At 56.5% G+C, this 16,118-nt stretch overlaps 1 protein-coding gene across 6 annotated transcripts in view; it reads right to left on the minus strand.

Annotated features, from left to right (window-relative positions):
* PCSK6 (proprotein convertase subtilisin/kexin type 6) overlaps positions 1-16,118 on the minus strand; it is a 195,764-nt gene that overhangs the window by 6,850 nt on the left and 172,796 nt on the right. For all 6 annotated transcript variants that reach the window (XR_009699485.1, XM_061181688.1, XM_061181686.1 and 3 more), the window contains 5 exons: positions 10,884-10,986; positions 9,748-9,944; positions 7,869-7,956; positions 5,015-5,118; positions 775-904 (listed from right to left, as the gene is read on the minus strand). Coding sequence is in view for 5 of the 6 variants with exons in the window: in XM_061181688.1 (XP_061037671.1) it covers positions 775-904; positions 5,015-5,118; positions 7,869-7,956; positions 9,748-9,944; positions 10,884-10,986 (622 nt within the window). In the remaining variant the exon portion in view is untranslated. The remainder of the gene's footprint in view (positions 1-774; positions 905-5,014; positions 5,119-7,868; positions 7,957-9,747; positions 9,945-10,883; positions 10,987-16,118) is intronic.

A 16,118-nucleotide genomic window follows, 5' to 3' on the forward strand; every position in this document is an offset into this window, starting at 1 on the left:
GACTCCTCATCGTCACTCTCACCCTAGACGAGATAGACTGCCCTGCCCTGTTCCTGGGCTCCAGGTGATGAGGCCTGACATGAGGCAATGTTCAGCAGGACAAGAGGACACCAAGCAGATGGCTTCTGCTTTCACTGCCCACATCCCGTGACAAGAGAGAACACTGCTCAGAGCCCCCAGAAAAGGACGGTGCGCCTTGCGGACACACGGGAGGGAGCGGAAAAGGAGAACGAGCAGGGTTATAACATCTCTGCATTGGCTGGAAGCAGCTTTAGAATGAGGAAGTTGTCGGGATCTTGTATCTTCTCTAAATTATCCAATTTAAATTTTAAACAAATCCTACACGTGGTTTCCTTAATGACCTGCTGTGAACGCACTGTGGTCCATGGTGCAGGTGGGGCTCGCTGGAGTCTGCCCCGGGGTGGCGGCTCTGCCAGTCAGGCCCCCGTCCTCCGCGTCCTGCCCTCCCAGCCACGCAGCGCCTGGTACACAGTAGGTCTCCACAGGTACTCAGGACGTGAACAAAGGCATGAGGGCTGCCGCCTGACTGTGACCTTGGCCATCACCACCTGCAGGGCCCCCTCCTCTGTAAACGGGTTCCTGTCTGCCCACTGCACTCACTGCTGTCGTGGAACATGGCCCACCCTGCCCCCAGCCCCTGGGACAGGGGCCACCAGACACAGCCCTCCTGCCACTTCTCCACGGGCACCGCTGACCGCCCTTCCCCGGCCATCTCGGGCTAAGTCAGGAGGACTGCCTGGAAGGTGCACATACCTTCGGCACACTTTGTGGGGCAAGCCCGGCATCTCCTCTGGGTAGAAGCCCTCGCCACAGGCTGGCACACATTTCCAGTCTTGGAAGTGGAAGTTTGGGGCACAGTGAATACACTCTTCTCTGCTGGGCCCTGAGGGGTGCGGGAAAAGCAGCAGAGGTCAGGGACCGCCCACCTGCCCATCACGTGTCCCAGACCTGCTGCAGCACCTGTGAGATCCAGGTCCTATTCAGACGCCCCAAGGCCACCACACAGCTAGATTCACCCAGGTGCCACTGTGCGTCTGCACTGGGCCCTCCTCGCCACTCCTGGGAGGTGGGCCTCATGCCCACATCTCACGGATGGGGACATGGAGGCTGCACCAAGCTCAGCACACCTCCCGCTGCCCGGGCCGCGTTCATCGGCCCTGATTCCAGGTGCCTCCTTTCCCAACAGGCCTGGGCCCAATTTCGGCTAGGGCAGCCACAGGTAGCTCTGAGTGCTCAAAATGTGGCCTGGCCAAACATACTTACACAGTGGATTTCAGAGACATAGTTAAAAAAAATGTGAAATAGCTTGTTGATTTTTTAAATATTGATTACATGTAGAAATGATAGTATTTAGATACATGGGGTTAAATAAGATGTTATAATTATTTTCACCTGTTTCTTGAGGGAACTTAAAGCCGCATCAGTAGCTCACATCGTATTTCTAGTGGACAGAACTTGGTGTAAGAATATGTGGGAAAAGGGAAAGAAGAGGTTTGGGGGCCTGGGGTGGACAGGTATTTGGTGTGAAGGATCAGGACTCTTTCAACAGAGAAAAAACAACTAAGGGCTTCTGGGGTGAGGCGTGGGGACCAGAAAAGGCAAAAGCTCTGAATGAAGGATCAAGAGTCGTGAAGGAAAATCTGCAGCTCAGTCAAGAGGACTCATCAGCCTGGGCAGGCAGTGGTCCCGAGTGAAGAAACCGTGCTGTCCATCTGTCTGTCTGCCCATCTGTTCATTCATTCAGGCCAACAACAAGTCAGTGCTGGGTGTGCGCTCCGTGTCAGAGTCCCCAAGGAGCATCAGAGAGGCAGCGAGGTGGCCACTGGCTGACATCTTAGAGGACTGAACTCAGGGAGAAACCATCTCAGATGCTCACGGAGACCACAGCCCCTCCTTAGACCTCCCCCCACTGTGGTCTTGTCTCGGCTTGAGGCCTGACAGCTGAGGCAGAGGTGTCTGGCCATCTTCCTGGAGTGACTTCTGGACCTACGGGGGGCCTCTGGGCTGCGTCATGGAAGGACCCCTTTGCAGACGGGGGTCCGCAGGGCGGCTCTGCCAGCCCCGAGGCTTGGTGCTCTGGCAGCTGGTTTCTCCTCTCAGAACCATAGCTTCCAGCTTGGAAGGGGATTCCGAGCTCACCCAGGACTGAGCGTGAGGCAGAAGCGGGAGCCCTTGGGGTTCCAGGGCCTTCATGAGGAGTAGCTGCCCACCCGCCTGGGATCTCCACGGGGGTGTCCTCCCTCTGTTGCTGCAACGCAGTGGGAGAGCCACCCCACAAATGCGTCCAGTTTATGTCCTTCTGGATGGACGGCTGCTCTTGTGCCGCCAACCCCCATCACTTATCTGCAGGGAGCATCTGGCGTTGGTGCCCCACCCAAACCCCATCACCCATGTCCTACTGCCTGGGCTGCCAGGGTCCCCAGTACCTAAGGAGCTTCTGCAATGGGAAAGAACACTCATTCCTGTTTGTTCCTAGTTTAATGCTCAATTTGCTAAACTTAAAAGCGGATGAAACTCAGCTGTGGTTAGAAGAAGACAAAGCCCTGGGATGGGCGGAGGCAACGGCCCCACGACAACGTGAAGGTGCTCAGTGCTGCTGAGGCGTGCACTTCAAAATGGCAGGTTTTATGTTCTGGATCTTTTAGCACGATGACAAAAGCTGAGTCAACACAAATCTCCTAGAGCAACTATTTTCACTACCACTAAAAATTGTGAACTTTGTAACTCAAAGTCTCTCAGGGATTCCATTTAGTCACAAGGCTTTGCAGGCGTCAGACACTTGAAAAGCAGACACAGATCATAAAAATCGTAGCAAAACGGGTGATGCTTAGGCAGGATCCACTGCATCATTTGTGGGGCGCAGGACAAACTGAAAACGCAGGGCCCTTATTCAAAAGGCAGGAAAAACGTGCTATGAAGGGTGCTAAGATACAAAACGCGTTCCTGTCTTCTGCCATCTCTCTCTTGACCTGTCATGGTGGTTTTTATCTGCTATTTCATGTCGTGCTCCCCTGGGTGAGGACCGGCCCTCATGCCCCTCAACTCCGCACACATGTGCCCCACTGGCCGCTAGCCACTGACCCACACGCCACGCCCTGCCGACCGGGTCCCCTGCACCCACCCAAGGCAGATGGGTTCCCCAAGGGATCACATCCTCTGTGCCAGAGGCTCTGGGTACCTGGGCCAGGATGGGAAGAGCTTATTCCTATTGAGTCAACACTGAGTGTCCCAAAGTACTGCCGGCCTGGGGTGGGGACAGATGCCACCGTGCTCCATGCTGTACTCGTGCCTAACCACGACCCTCCCCACACCGCACCCAGGCCCCTCACAGGCGGGGAGCAGCAGTGGTCACGGAGGGGGAGCTGGGAGGGGAGGGCCAGGTGGCTTAGGCCTCCAGGGGCTCCCGACAGGGACCGTGACAGGCAGTGAGAAGCCTTCAGCGCCGGAAGTGGGTGGGGTCCCTGTCCCAGCAGCGGCCGGGATGGATGCACACGTCCCAGAGCATAGAGGGAACCCGGGCAGGCGGGTGTGGGGAGCAGGGGAGACCCCTGGAGAGCCTGACCCTTCAAGTGACAAAGAGGTCGCTAGACTGGGTGAGAGAACCCACAGCGACTATAAAGCTGTTTGCCAGCAGGCAGTGTGGGGATGCAGAGAAATGAAACCACATTGAATAATTGAAATCAAAAGCATTATAAAGCCACACGCCCGAATTTTATGGATTCAAGTGACTATGAAATTTAAATAAGTGACATCGGCGATGCTCTTAATCAACCTGGGCTAAACAATGAGTCAAAGAAACAGAACGAAAATGACAGGCAACAAGGCAAACACTAGGAAAGGCTGCTGGGCCCCTGCCTTTTGGGGGGTTGTCCCAGGAGGGGGCCCCAGGAAGGCACATCTTCCAAAGGCCTTGAGAGTGCTGGTCTTGGCCATGGCATGTCCACTTCTGGTCAAGGGTCAAGGGCCCCTTGACATGGGCTCATGTGGCCACACTGGGACGGCTGCCCCGTCCTGCCATGCATCCCGGGACCCATGTTACGGCATCAGTGACCTAGCAGAGACCTAATTCTTACTTGTTACTGCAGCAAAAACTCAACCTGATGTGGGTTTCTTAGAACAAGGACCAAAGCGCTGGGTCAGGAAGGAGGGTCAAGAGGAGAAGATTCAATCAGAAATATATATGAGCCCACAAGCTCAGAATGTGCTACAGTATCCTGGTGCCAACAACTCTGCAGCACGAAACCCAACAAGACAATCATTCTCTGCGATTCTGCATAAAAACTGTGCCTGGAAGGCAGCTGTGCTATCATCTCTGTGGGAAATTACAATACACATAAAATTGTTTACAGAGATCTTTTCCTCTTTTGAGTAAAATGTTCAAAATAGGGAAGATAGGTACAAGAAACTAAGGCTATGTTTTAAAAAGCCTTCTTCCTTTACCACGGGAACTTGCCCAGCCTCTCCCTGATGAATCATGAACCTCCGGCACTGCTACCCTGAGGCAAGGGCTGGGTTCCACGCAAGAGCTCACGAGCAGTTAGCATCCCTGCCCGGCCTGAAAGCATCCCTTACCTGGCTGGGCTCCTGACACCGGGAAGCCCAGGCTGCTCCAAGTGGGCCCTTGTGGTTTTTCTTTCTTTTTTTTTTTTTTCAATTATAAAAATTGTGGTAAAATGTACATAACATACAATTGACCATACTAACCATTTAAGCATACAGTTCAGTGGCATTAAGTACATTCATATTGTTATGCAAGCATCACCACCATCCACCCATCCCCAGAACTTTTTTATCTTCCCAAGCTGAACCTCTGTACCCATTAATCACTATCCCCCTTTCCCCTCTCCCAGCCCCTGGTAGGGCCTCTGGGATTTAATGCTGCAACACCCACGGAAGCCCGTAAGTCCTAGGGCTTTCTGGGTTTCCAGGTAGTCAGCCCACCGGCCTGGGGAACTCGGGCTCCAAGTGTGGCCCCCGCAGGCCATGAACTCACCCACGCAGGTCTGGCAGGTGGGATGGCATTCCCCGCACCTGATCAGCTCAGAGTCAAAGTAGGTGCCTGGCTCACAGTCTGGAATGCAGCTGCCCCGTGCAAGGCTGTTGAAAAGAAAAAAAAGGCACTCTTTTATATCCTTTCCAAAGCTCTAATTCAATTATGATTTGCCCTCAAATGCCTTTCATGAGAGGAACTGAAAGTTGCTAAAGCACAGCTCTTGGCGTCACTTAAGGTTCTGAACTAATGAAAGCAGCAAAGCTGTCCTGCAGCATCTCGAGTCTGGCTGGAAGGGACACCCAGGCGTGGAAGCAGAGTCTCCGCCTTCTGGTGGCCGGTGGTCCCGAAGCTCCTTCCCAAAGCCCCGTGGCCTCGGTCCCTATGCGGGAGGCCATGCCCTCCACGCCTTCTGTGCTCTCCTGCTCCGTGACACCTTCTCTTCACTGACACCAATCACACCAGAACCCAAGGCCCATGAGGAGAACTCGAGCATGGGTGGGTCACCCCACTGGCTCGGTCTCACTGGGCGCAGCCCTGGGTGAAGCCTTGGCATCTGTGATGCGTGAGGGGGGTTGGCGGCAAGACTGACCCTGAGTCCCAGTGGGCTCCTGCCTCGCCCTTGCTGGAAGCCTTCTGTGCTTCACAATGAACCTGAGCTAAAATCCGCTCCTGGGACCTAGCAGCCCTGCCTGCTGTGGCTCCGGCCTTCCTCCCTCACCTCGCTTGGCCAGGCAGTGAGCGCACGGCTTCTGGAGCAGACCCTCTGCCCCTTCACAGCCGTGCAGCCCCGGCCCCGGGCAGGCCAGCCAACCTTCCTGCCCCTCTGTCTCCTCAGCTGTCCGTCAAGGCTCCTGCGTGGTCAGGTTGCTTTGAGGACAGAACCCTGGCAGGTGTCGGGCACCCAGCAGTGTGAGTGGGTGTTGGCTGCCATGGCCGCTTCAGTTCCCAAGTTCACTGCTGCACATGCTGTAGATGGATCTGCTGCCTGACACATCAAACACGTGCCCCAGGGTCTGTGAGATCCAGAGGCTCCTGCGCTTGGTGGGGGGACGTCGGTGGGGCTGAAAGCATCTCTGTATCAAGGCGGAGGCCGACCCCAGGGCTCCCTCTCGTCCCGGCCCCCAGGCCACTGCACCAGCTGTTCAGTCAAGTCTTTACTAACGGATGTTCCCAGCCTAAAGAGATGGACGCACGGCTTGGCCGCCCTCACTGCTTCAGTGTGACCGATGATTTGAAGCCACAGCTAAAGGGGATATTGGGCAATAAAAGGAAGCTTTCTGTGGATTACGGCTGATGATGTTTCAGTGTCCGCAGTCCTCTCTGACTGCTCGTCACGGCTGCACCGCTGCCTCCACCTGGGGGGCTGCTGCCTGAGAGGCATTTTCTCCCCAGGACACAGCTCCTGGCCTGAGCATCTGACCTCCTCTCCCCCACCTGACCCACAGGAGCAGGGACGAGCCCCCCCCCCCAGCACATCCCCACTGGGAAACAGGCTCCAGGGAGCTGGAAACACAGTGCCTCCCCCTGACACCCTTAGTCTCCGGCCTGGGTGGGGGGCCCTGCGGGAGGGTCCCACAGCCGAGCTCCCAGGCCCCAGTGGCGGCCAGCTGAACCTCTCCGCCTTTCCCTTCTGGGGCTCCCCTTCCTCCACATGTCGCCCCTCCACTCCTCATCCTGCCTCGTGCAGCTCCCCGGTTCAGAGAACGGGCATGACGTGTGACTCTGGGGTCCTGTTCCCCTTCCCTCCCCCGACTCCCAGGAGCGTGGGGCAGTGGACCCTCTTCTCTCCAATCCCCTGATCTGGAGGGGGTGGGGCGGGCTTGGGGAACCTTAGTCATGCTGCTCCAGGAAACCGTTCCTCTCCCCGTTAGTAAAATGTGAAGAAGAATGCCATATATGTCACATACGTCATAGGTTGCTGTGAAGATTAAATGAGGCAGTATTGGTGAGAGCAGCTCGAGTAAAATGCTTGTTTTCTTCCTTCACTCCTTACTGCAAAAGAATTCAACCCTGTGGGGTTGAATTTGAGGGGACGGGAGGGGAGGCTGCAGGACCGGCAGCATCCTGGTGCCCTGGGGGCCAGGTAGAAATGCAGAGTCACAGAGCCGCTGGGTCAGCACCTGCATTTTAACAAGAGCCCAGTGATGCCCCCTGGCCCCGCCCCTGCTCACTGCCCTCGCTGACCCGTCCCTTTCTTCCTTAAAGTGCAAACCCTGGTTCAAGACTGGATCGCGGGAGGGTCCACAGCACAATTTCGAACAGAATGATTTCTAAGCTTCTAGATGGTAACTTCAAGGAACAAGTAATGTATACTTGGTGGCAGTAAACAGGCTACACCAACATTCCAAAATATTCCAGTAAAAAATGACTAGCTCGGTAAGATGCTGTTAAAGGAGACGTGGGCTGAGCTTGGTGGAGCCGGGCAAACCAGGAATCTACAGAGTATCTCCAGGGAGCAAGCCCCCTCCGCCCTTCCCTCAGTTATCCAGACTGGGAAGGAAACTGGAGTGAGTGGGGCTCGGTGCCTAGGAAATGGAGCTCCGTGCTTCGTTAGAACTCCCCACCCTTCCAGCCGCCAGCCCTACTTTCTATGAGAGGATCCACTCTCGCTCTTACCAATTCTCCAAATGTTGCATAAAATGTAGACATTTTCCCCATCCTCTGCCTTTCTATCATAAACAGCAATCTCTAAGTGGAAATCTGATTTTGACTTGGAATCTGTATTCTGAAAGGCTTTGGGCCTCTGAAATTTTAGCTTTTAGGAAAAGGTGGCAAACACTTGGTAAATCAATGACAGACACTTATACCAGCATATACCCATGGCCGCGCCTCAGGTCTGAAGGGAGGGTCTTACCTGAATCCTTCTTTACAGACAGTACATTTCTCTGGTTCATCCATGCACTTTTTACAGCTTGGGTGGCATTTAAGGCAGTTTTTCTGATCTGGAGAAAAATAAGAGGAGGAAAAGAGAAGAGGTGGGAAGAGTGGATGTGGATCAAACCCGGGCAAACGAGACTCGGGTGTTTCAAAGTGGGGTTGATGGAACAGCCGTCACCGGCGTTGTCTCCAGACGGGTGACACGGTGACCGACCGCCAGAGGCATGTGGAGACCGCGTGCCCAGGTGTCAGATCACAGACCTCGCACCTCTTTTCTGGAGTGAAGTCCTCACACTACCTTGAGGCTTGGAGGTGGGCCCTTTCCAGAGGAGACGTGCTCTAGTCCTGCATCTTCCCCTGGGACTGGAGCCAGCGGAGCAGAATTTACCAAGGTGCCAGTCTTCCTAAGTGTGACCGGCGGGGCCTTCGGGTGCCCCTGAGCGACCCCACCCACCCAGGGCCCTCACAGGGGTCTTTACTGACACGTTGGCGGTCACCTGCGCAGACATGAATCTCCGACACCCACCACACCTTGCGGGAAGCCCTGGGTCTCGGTGATTACCCAGGTCACTCATCCTGGCACCCAGTCAGCACCGGCCTCCTCCTCGGGGCCCCACAGGTGGCATCACACACACACGCTGCGGGGGCTCAGTGAGGGCGTCTGGGGGTGACTGTCGGGGTGACCGAGGTGGCTGGTTCTTGCCCAGGGGTGGGGTGGAGGGTAGGGACGGAGGAGCCTCTGCCCCGAAAACATGTCTGGTTGCAGCCCAGGGCAGGTGTTTGCAAAGCCTGTGAAACGTGTCTTGCATGACTCTTTGTGTCCCCTCTAAAGAGTGTGGTTATTCCATGGCTTTATATGTCCTTAAGGATTCCCTGGCTCCTTCCCCATAGGAGTGAGAGCAACACTGTGACGGGACCCCTCCTGCAGGATGCGGGCCAGAGGCGAGCTCTGGGAAGGCCTGCCCCCTCCCTGCACAACGGCCAACACGTCATCTGCAAACTGTCCTCCATCAATTTAACCCAAGCCCTCTCTTTGGCCTCTTCCAGGCCGAGGTGAGTGTTCAAACCTTGGCATGAGGTCCCGGCCCCAGAGCCCATCCACCCCACTTCCCAGGACAGGCAGGATGGCAGGAACCCTGTGCTGCTCTGAGTCCACTGGGTCATTGCTAGCTGTGGGCCCTTTGGCCTCGCTCGGCTTCACTTCCCCAACTGCAAGGTGAGGAAAGCGTCGCCCCCCCCTTAGGAGTGTGGTCACTATGTAAAGTGCACAGCCAAGACCAACCTGAGCCCAGTTATGCCCGGCAGCAGGCTCCTCTTCATTCATGGAGACCCGCAAACCTCCCCGGCCTTAAACCCCGGTTTCAGCTTAGCGGCTCTTGCTGGGAGGGGCTTTCACCCAGTTTCAATCACCAAGGCCACAAGCTGGTGCTGGGTCCCGCACCCCGCCCAGCGCCCACATCCACTGCTCCAGGAGAGACTGCAGGGCATACCCGGAAGCCTTTCTATTTGGGTGTCTGAAATCGGTCTGAGCCTGAGAGCCGCTGGCTCAAGCTATTTCCCCGTCCATCCTGAATAATGGACATTGACCTACAGAAGTGTGACAACCCCAGACTACGGGGGCTCCATTTCTGAGTCACTTTGAATCATCCTGGCCAGGTTTGGGTGTGAACTGCTATCCACTAACAGGGTCCGAGGGCTTTGATTTCATCCTCTCTCCCTCCCTCCCGTTAAGGGTCCTTTCTCAGGAGGACGGAGTACACAGGAAGCAGAGGGCGGGGAAAATTCTCCCAGGAGAGGGGACCCCAGCCCAGAGTGGGGCTGACTCCTCATTTCTAGGCCCGGGGACACACACTTACTTTCATCAGCATAAAATCCAGCGGGACAGAAGGTCACACAGGTGTTCACCTCCTGATGGTGGTAGAACCCGCGGCGGCAAGACAGGCACTGGGTGGGGCCCCGGCCCGAGCAGGTCTCGCATCCCTTGTGGCAGCGGCGGCAGCGGCGGGCTGCCATGTCCCCAAAGTAGCCCAAGGGGCACACGTTCACGCACTTCCTGTGGGAGCAGATCAGGAGAGGACTTTCCTACTGGCCCCAGCCCCACGCCTACCCGGCAGCACGGGGGTCAGGCCGAGGCAGGGCAGCTGGCCGGGAGGGAAACCTTAGCTGCCTCCCCGTCAGGAGACTCTGAGGAAACAAAGGCCCCAGGGCGGAGGTAAACCACTAATGCCCCTGAGAAGTTCCTGATGCAGGAGAGGGTTGAGGGCTTGCATGGGAACCTGGGACTCCTGCCCTTTCAAAGTTTCCCCTAGGGGGGCGGGGGCACTCGCAGGTTGTGCTTGGCTTCCTTGGGCAACACCATGACGGTATCTGACTTTTGGAACGTTCAGCTCCGGCAAAACCCCACTGACAGTGACCACGGGCAGTGAGCGGTCTCCAGGCTGTGTCCAGCCAGCCGAACAAACGTCTTCGCACAGCGCAGGGAGGGTGCGGCTGTGTCTGGGTCCCGAGGACACCGTGAGAGTCCCAGCCGCACCGCTGCCAGAGCACTGGTGGGTGTGTGCTCCCCAGGAGGGCTGCACCCCTGCCCGGGCGCTCAGGGATGGGGGCTCCTCATTCACGGCCGATTGTGCTGACTTTTAGAACAGTACTGGCCCTTAAGATGACATCTGTCTGCAGTTCCCAAGTGGTTGTCATGCTCAATACGACCCATTTTTGTTTAGCAAAATGGAGAGAAAAAAGTTTATAAGCACAGACAAAACAATGCCACGGCCTCTGAGTTCTCTGTCATGGTCACGAGTTATTTATGAAATGAGATAAAAGGTTACAAAAACATAAAATTCCCAAGCAGTGACCCTCAGGATGATCTCCTTTCCAGGGTGTTTGGTTAATTCCTAAGTATGGTGCCAGGCTGTGGGGGTGGAGAACACAGCTTGGCCACCTTCGCGGGACGCTGGGCGTCTCCAGGACACACAGGGGCAGCCCAGCCCTTTACCTGCTGGTCTTGACGCTCCCCAGGCTGAAGTGGACACAGTTCAAGCACTGGTCTGCATTAGGGCCATCACAGCCTTTGTCACCACACTCCGGATGGCACACACCTTAAAGAAACAAGCATTTCCTTTCACCCATAGAGATGCTTTCTCAATCATATCCAGTCTCCTAGGACCCCATGTCCGGGTCTCACAGGCCCCTGCTGGGCCAGAGCACCCACCCCTGCGGGACACGCCTCAGCTGGAAGCCAAGCCTGGCTCTGGGCTCCAGTGTCAGAGGGTCTGATGACTCGAGACAGGGATGGCCCGAGGACAAGCAGGACAGCCGGTGGTGGGTGAGGACCCGGGTGGGTGAAGACGGGCATTGTGAGGTTCTAGAGGAGCAGCCATGGCGGGGCGGGAGGGGCAGGGGACAGCCTCATGCAGTGTCCTCCCCTGCAGCGGAGTTATGATGCTGGACCAGCCACCAACTCTGATTTCCACTGTGAAGGACAGAGCAACGCGATACGGGGCGTTGAAGGCTTGAAGGCGCTAAGGAAACTGCGGCCAAGCAGTGAAGATCCGACGGAAATTAAGCGGGAGAGGCTGCGATAGAATGTGCCATGTCCCTCACACGCGGTGAAGAAGGCAGGTGGGTTTCCATGTCCCTGGTGGGTCTGGGGTGGGCGGGAGCTGAGCCCTTTTCAGCTCCCCTCTCTCTCACCCTCAGAGGGGGGCATCCTGTCTTCCCTCGATCCCCAAATTCTAACTCTGGGAGCCTGTGTGGTGTTGTCAAAGCGACGGAGAAAAATGCAGGAGCTGGGGGACCCCATCGGGCCCCCTTTCCTAGGTCTCCCCTCCACCTGCGCCACGGGGAAGAGCCCAGTTTGACTGGCTCTTGCCCTCAGGCCGGGCGGCCCCTCCATAGGTGTCCGCCTCACCTGGGGGCCAGGGCCGGTGCTGTGCTGGGACCCCCACCTCCCTTGCCCCCCGATGCTCTTCCTCCTCTGGGAGATGGTTCTGGAAAGCCTCCCCGTGTGGGGAGAGAGGGGCCCGGCGGGGCGTTATGAAAGTTTTTGAGTCCTTGGAAGAAAAAACAACCTTCTACAAGGTTTTAGTTGTTGGAGGGGGTGGGGAGTGAGTTCAGAAGCAAAGAAGAGGTGTCTTGCCAGCCACCAGAGTTTCCTGGGGACGTGAGGGAAAGACAAAAGTCCCCATTCTCTGCCACCCACAATGGGTCTTTGCTGAGGGGCACAAAGCCCTCTTCATTCCTCTTTAAAGGGCCTCCAGACCTTCCGAGTGTTAGACTCAGCTGTATTTGGCTTCCCTCCCTGAAGGTTTACCGTTGCTGACATTTCCAAGGTTCTCATTGTGGGTCCCCCCGTGAACCCCTTTCAGAGCCGCGTTCATCCCTGGGGATGCACTAGACGCTCCTTGTGGTCTGGGTGGGGGAGTGCGCTGGGGTTGTGCTGGAGCACAAGGTGCCCCCACCCCTTCCCAGGCCTCAGACTCACTCGATTTGGGGATCGATTCTCATTTGACTTGATCCTTGTTCGCCTCATCCCAATCCACTTGTGGGGTCCAGCCCTCCCCGCTGAGCTGGCCTGACACCCTGCCTTCCCCTGCGGTCACCTCTCCCCGAGGCAGGCCTGTCTCACGTGAGAAAGTGAACCACTTCCTAGTCCTAAGGAGAAGTGGGGGGACAGGGAGGAGACGAAGCTCCCCACGGGCAAGATCTGGTCTAGCGTGTCCACTGCCAACTTCCCAGCACCTGGAAAGGCGTTCAGCACAGGGCAGGCGCTCAATAAATATCTGCTGAGTGGCTGAGGGTGAGAGAACGGATGAAAGGAGAGGGGCAGAAACTGGGGAGGCGCAGTGCCCTCTCGTCCACACACAGGACGGGAGGGCCTCGGGGAAGGCCTGGTTCGCGGTATGTGGACTTCAAGGAGCCCCCTCCCTCCGGAGCCTCTCTGTGGGGCAGAGATTAGTCAGGAAGCCAGCGGGAGCCCCATGCAAGGCAGGGACCACCCAACAGCAAGGGCAGCAGGACCCCGCCAGGGCATCTAGGTGACGGCCATGTCCAGCCCTGCTTTGGAGAGCTCAGTAAGAACCACCGCCCCCATGCAGGGTGCTTGGGTCCATATCTGTAAGCGCCCTCCCCAGTACGGCTCTCTACCAGATTACCTCGACAAGCCCGATATCGGGACTCATTTCTGCCATGAAACATTCTTTTATTTACTTATTTATCGTTTTGGTCTCGCCTTGCGGCACGTGGGATCTTAGTTCTCCGACCAGGGATCGAACCTGTGCCCCACTGCAGGGGAGCTCGGAGTTCTAACCACTGGACGGCCAGGGAAGTCCTGAAACTTTCTTGAATTACATCCACCTGCTTGGCCATCTTGTCCCAACACCACCATCACTCCTAAGAATGCACCTGGGTTTTCTCTGGTACCGCTGTTAACTCATTCTCTGGGTGAGCACATGTTATTCACTGCAGTTTGTATTTGTGTCTCCTTTTCTTCTTTTCTCAATGAGCCCGAACGTTCCTCAGAGACCCACTACCTTCCCGTCTCACCTCCCAGGGCTCCAGCTACAGGGCAGCGTGACCCTCGTGCTGAGCCGGCTGGATCACAGCTACTCCCTTCTGCAGGGTGTCAGACTGACACAGGCTTATTTGAAAACTCTACCTTGAATCCTTAGTGGAGCAAATCCAGGATAAAAAACATGCATAAACAAACATTAGAAAGCAACTGGGGAACTCTCGATGGGTTTTGTCATGGGCTTAGACCAATTAGACCAATTCCTGGAGGACCAGGCGGATTCAGTAAGTATCACAGTCGTTCTCACCATTCACGCCACCCAAGAGAAGTGCACTGGGCCCCCTGTGTCACTAAGAGGCCCGAGGTGGGTGCCAGGGTAGAGCTGTCTGCACAGAGACCCCCTTATGGCAGGGCTGGTCTCTTCCTTGAGGGCCTGTGACCGGGGCATGTTACCTAATGCTTTAGCCCGCCTGTTGGGTGAGTGCTGACGTGCCGTGAGTCTGTGACCCACGCAGCCCTGCGGCCTGTGAATCAGCTACCCTGAGCCGTCAGGCCGTTGGGGCAACGTCTCCAGGCAAAGGCTGCCTGGACTCTCAGCTCCCCGCACGGCCCTGCGTGGCCAGGTACCCTGTCCTCAGCCTGTCTGTCCTCCTCTCCTGAAGCCCAGGCTCCCCTCTGTTCTCACGACGGTCCTGTCCTCCCCTTGTGGCTGCTCTCCTGTAGCAGCCCCAGCACCTCCCCCTTCCTGCCATCACCCCGGCTCCCTAGCCCACAGCACCTGAGCACCCCAGACCTGCTGGATCAGTCCTGGGGTGGCCTGCCCTGCAACCAAGCATCCTGGGAGAGTTACCGGGGACCTCAGTCTGTGCTCTCCAGTACTACCCCCCCTCCACCCTGCTGCTCTGCAGATGGCTGGGTCCCAGCAGGCTGGCCATCCCCGCAAAGCCCTCTACCTTCAGGACCTCGGCCACTGACGTCTCCCAGGCACCTGACCCCGCCCTTCCTCCGGGCTGAACCCCCAAGCCTCCTGATCTCTTAGCAGCCCCCTAGGTTGCATTTCCACACCCTCATTAACTTTGGGAACCCCAGGCCCCACCACGACCCTGACCCTCCACCCACTCAGCCTCCGGCTGCCTCCCCTGCCCCCATCGCTAGGGGGCGACAGTGGCTGAGAGTGTCCCCTACCCGTGTCCACCTCACAGCTGACCCCTTCACAGGGAAGCTGTCCTGATGGCTCTGGCGAGGCGCCTGACACCCCCCTGAGCCCCCCCAGGAGCCCCACTCCCCTTCCGTCCTGGGATCCTTACTGTCCATGGGCGGCTGGACTCCCCTCTCCGCCCCTCACTCACCTCCTCCCCTTTACTCCTTGTCCCGGGGAGAGCTGGCCCTCCACCTGTGTGCCCCCATCACAGCGCTGCTTGGTGCCCCCCGCTGCCCGACGAAGGGCGGGGCCCAGAGCCCCCCACGCACTGTCTGCATGACCAGCTCAATGCCTCCGAGAGGTGTCCCCGGCACGCAGCCACCCCTGCCAGCTCACCCCTCAGCTGTGCGTGAAGCTCCACAGAAAGCATCAACAGGGACTTCCCCGGTGGTGCAGTGGTTAAGAATCCGCGCTCCCAATGCGGGGGGCCTGGGTTCAATTCCTGGTCAGGGAACTAGATCCCACATACGTGCCGCAACTAAGAGTTCGCATGCCACAACTAAGGAGCCCAGCTGCTGGCAACTAAGGAGCCCACGTGCCGCAACTAAGGAGCCCATATGCTGCAACGAAGACCAGACGCAACCAAATAAATAAATAAATAAGTAAATAAATATTTAGAAAGTCGTCGAAAATCATCGCCCCACCTCAAAATCTCCCCTGCCCCGCACCCTCTCTTTCTCCCTGGGCTTCTGCACCTGGGCTTGTTTGTTTGTGACTCAGAGGGCTTCCCCCAGGGCACCAACGAGATGCTCCTCCACACTGCTCCCCCTCCCCCTGAAGCCCTCTCCTCCTCTCCCTCCACGCCACACCCCTCCTGCCCCCTCTCCTCTCTTGCTCTTTCCTGCTGTGACTGGTGCACCCGCCCCACTTGCCCCTGAGATTGCACAGAACTTCCCCAAGTGTCGGAAACACACCTTAGTCCCAGAGACCCCTCTAACCACCTGGGCCAGGCTTGGGAAGGACTGAGCGGCCTGGGCTGCAGAACAGTTAGAGTGAGATTCCAGGACAGTGTGAGGTTAGAGTCATAGCAGATTTTAAGGGAAAAAAAAAAAAATCAGTCCTTTATTAATAATTACTGAATCTTGCCACAGTTTATAAATCACAGGGGGAAACAGAGCAGATTAGTCCATACATAATTCAATACTCCATTTTAAAGGCACGGTAGAAGAAATTTAAAATTGAATCGGCCATAATTTATGCTTGATCTGTATTGGTGGAATTCTCCATTTTGTTACTTTTTTTTTCAGAAGCTATTAGATAACTCAAAGCATCAATATTCTTAGATCTCACCCATCATTTATCAAGTAGCTGTAACATTTAGCTAAGGAAAATATGCCCAACCAGAAAGGCTCCGTTTCTCACAAATCACTGGGATGGTTCAGAGGGAAAGGAAGAGCTTGCCACCTAGCACGCTGACCAAAACTGCGCCCAGCCCGGCGGCTGGGAACGTCCTTCTGCATGCTGCCCCAGCTCTCAGCGTGGAGCGCTGCAGGCCCAGAGCCGAGTGCCACCCTGCAGTG

The sequence above is a fragment of the Eubalaena glacialis genome, chromosome 2 (genome assembly GCF_028564815.1).
Source record: "Eubalaena glacialis isolate mEubGla1 chromosome 2, mEubGla1.1.hap2.+ XY, whole genome shotgun sequence".
Classification (NCBI taxonomy): Eukaryota; Metazoa; Chordata; class Mammalia; order Artiodactyla; family Balaenidae; genus Eubalaena; species Eubalaena glacialis.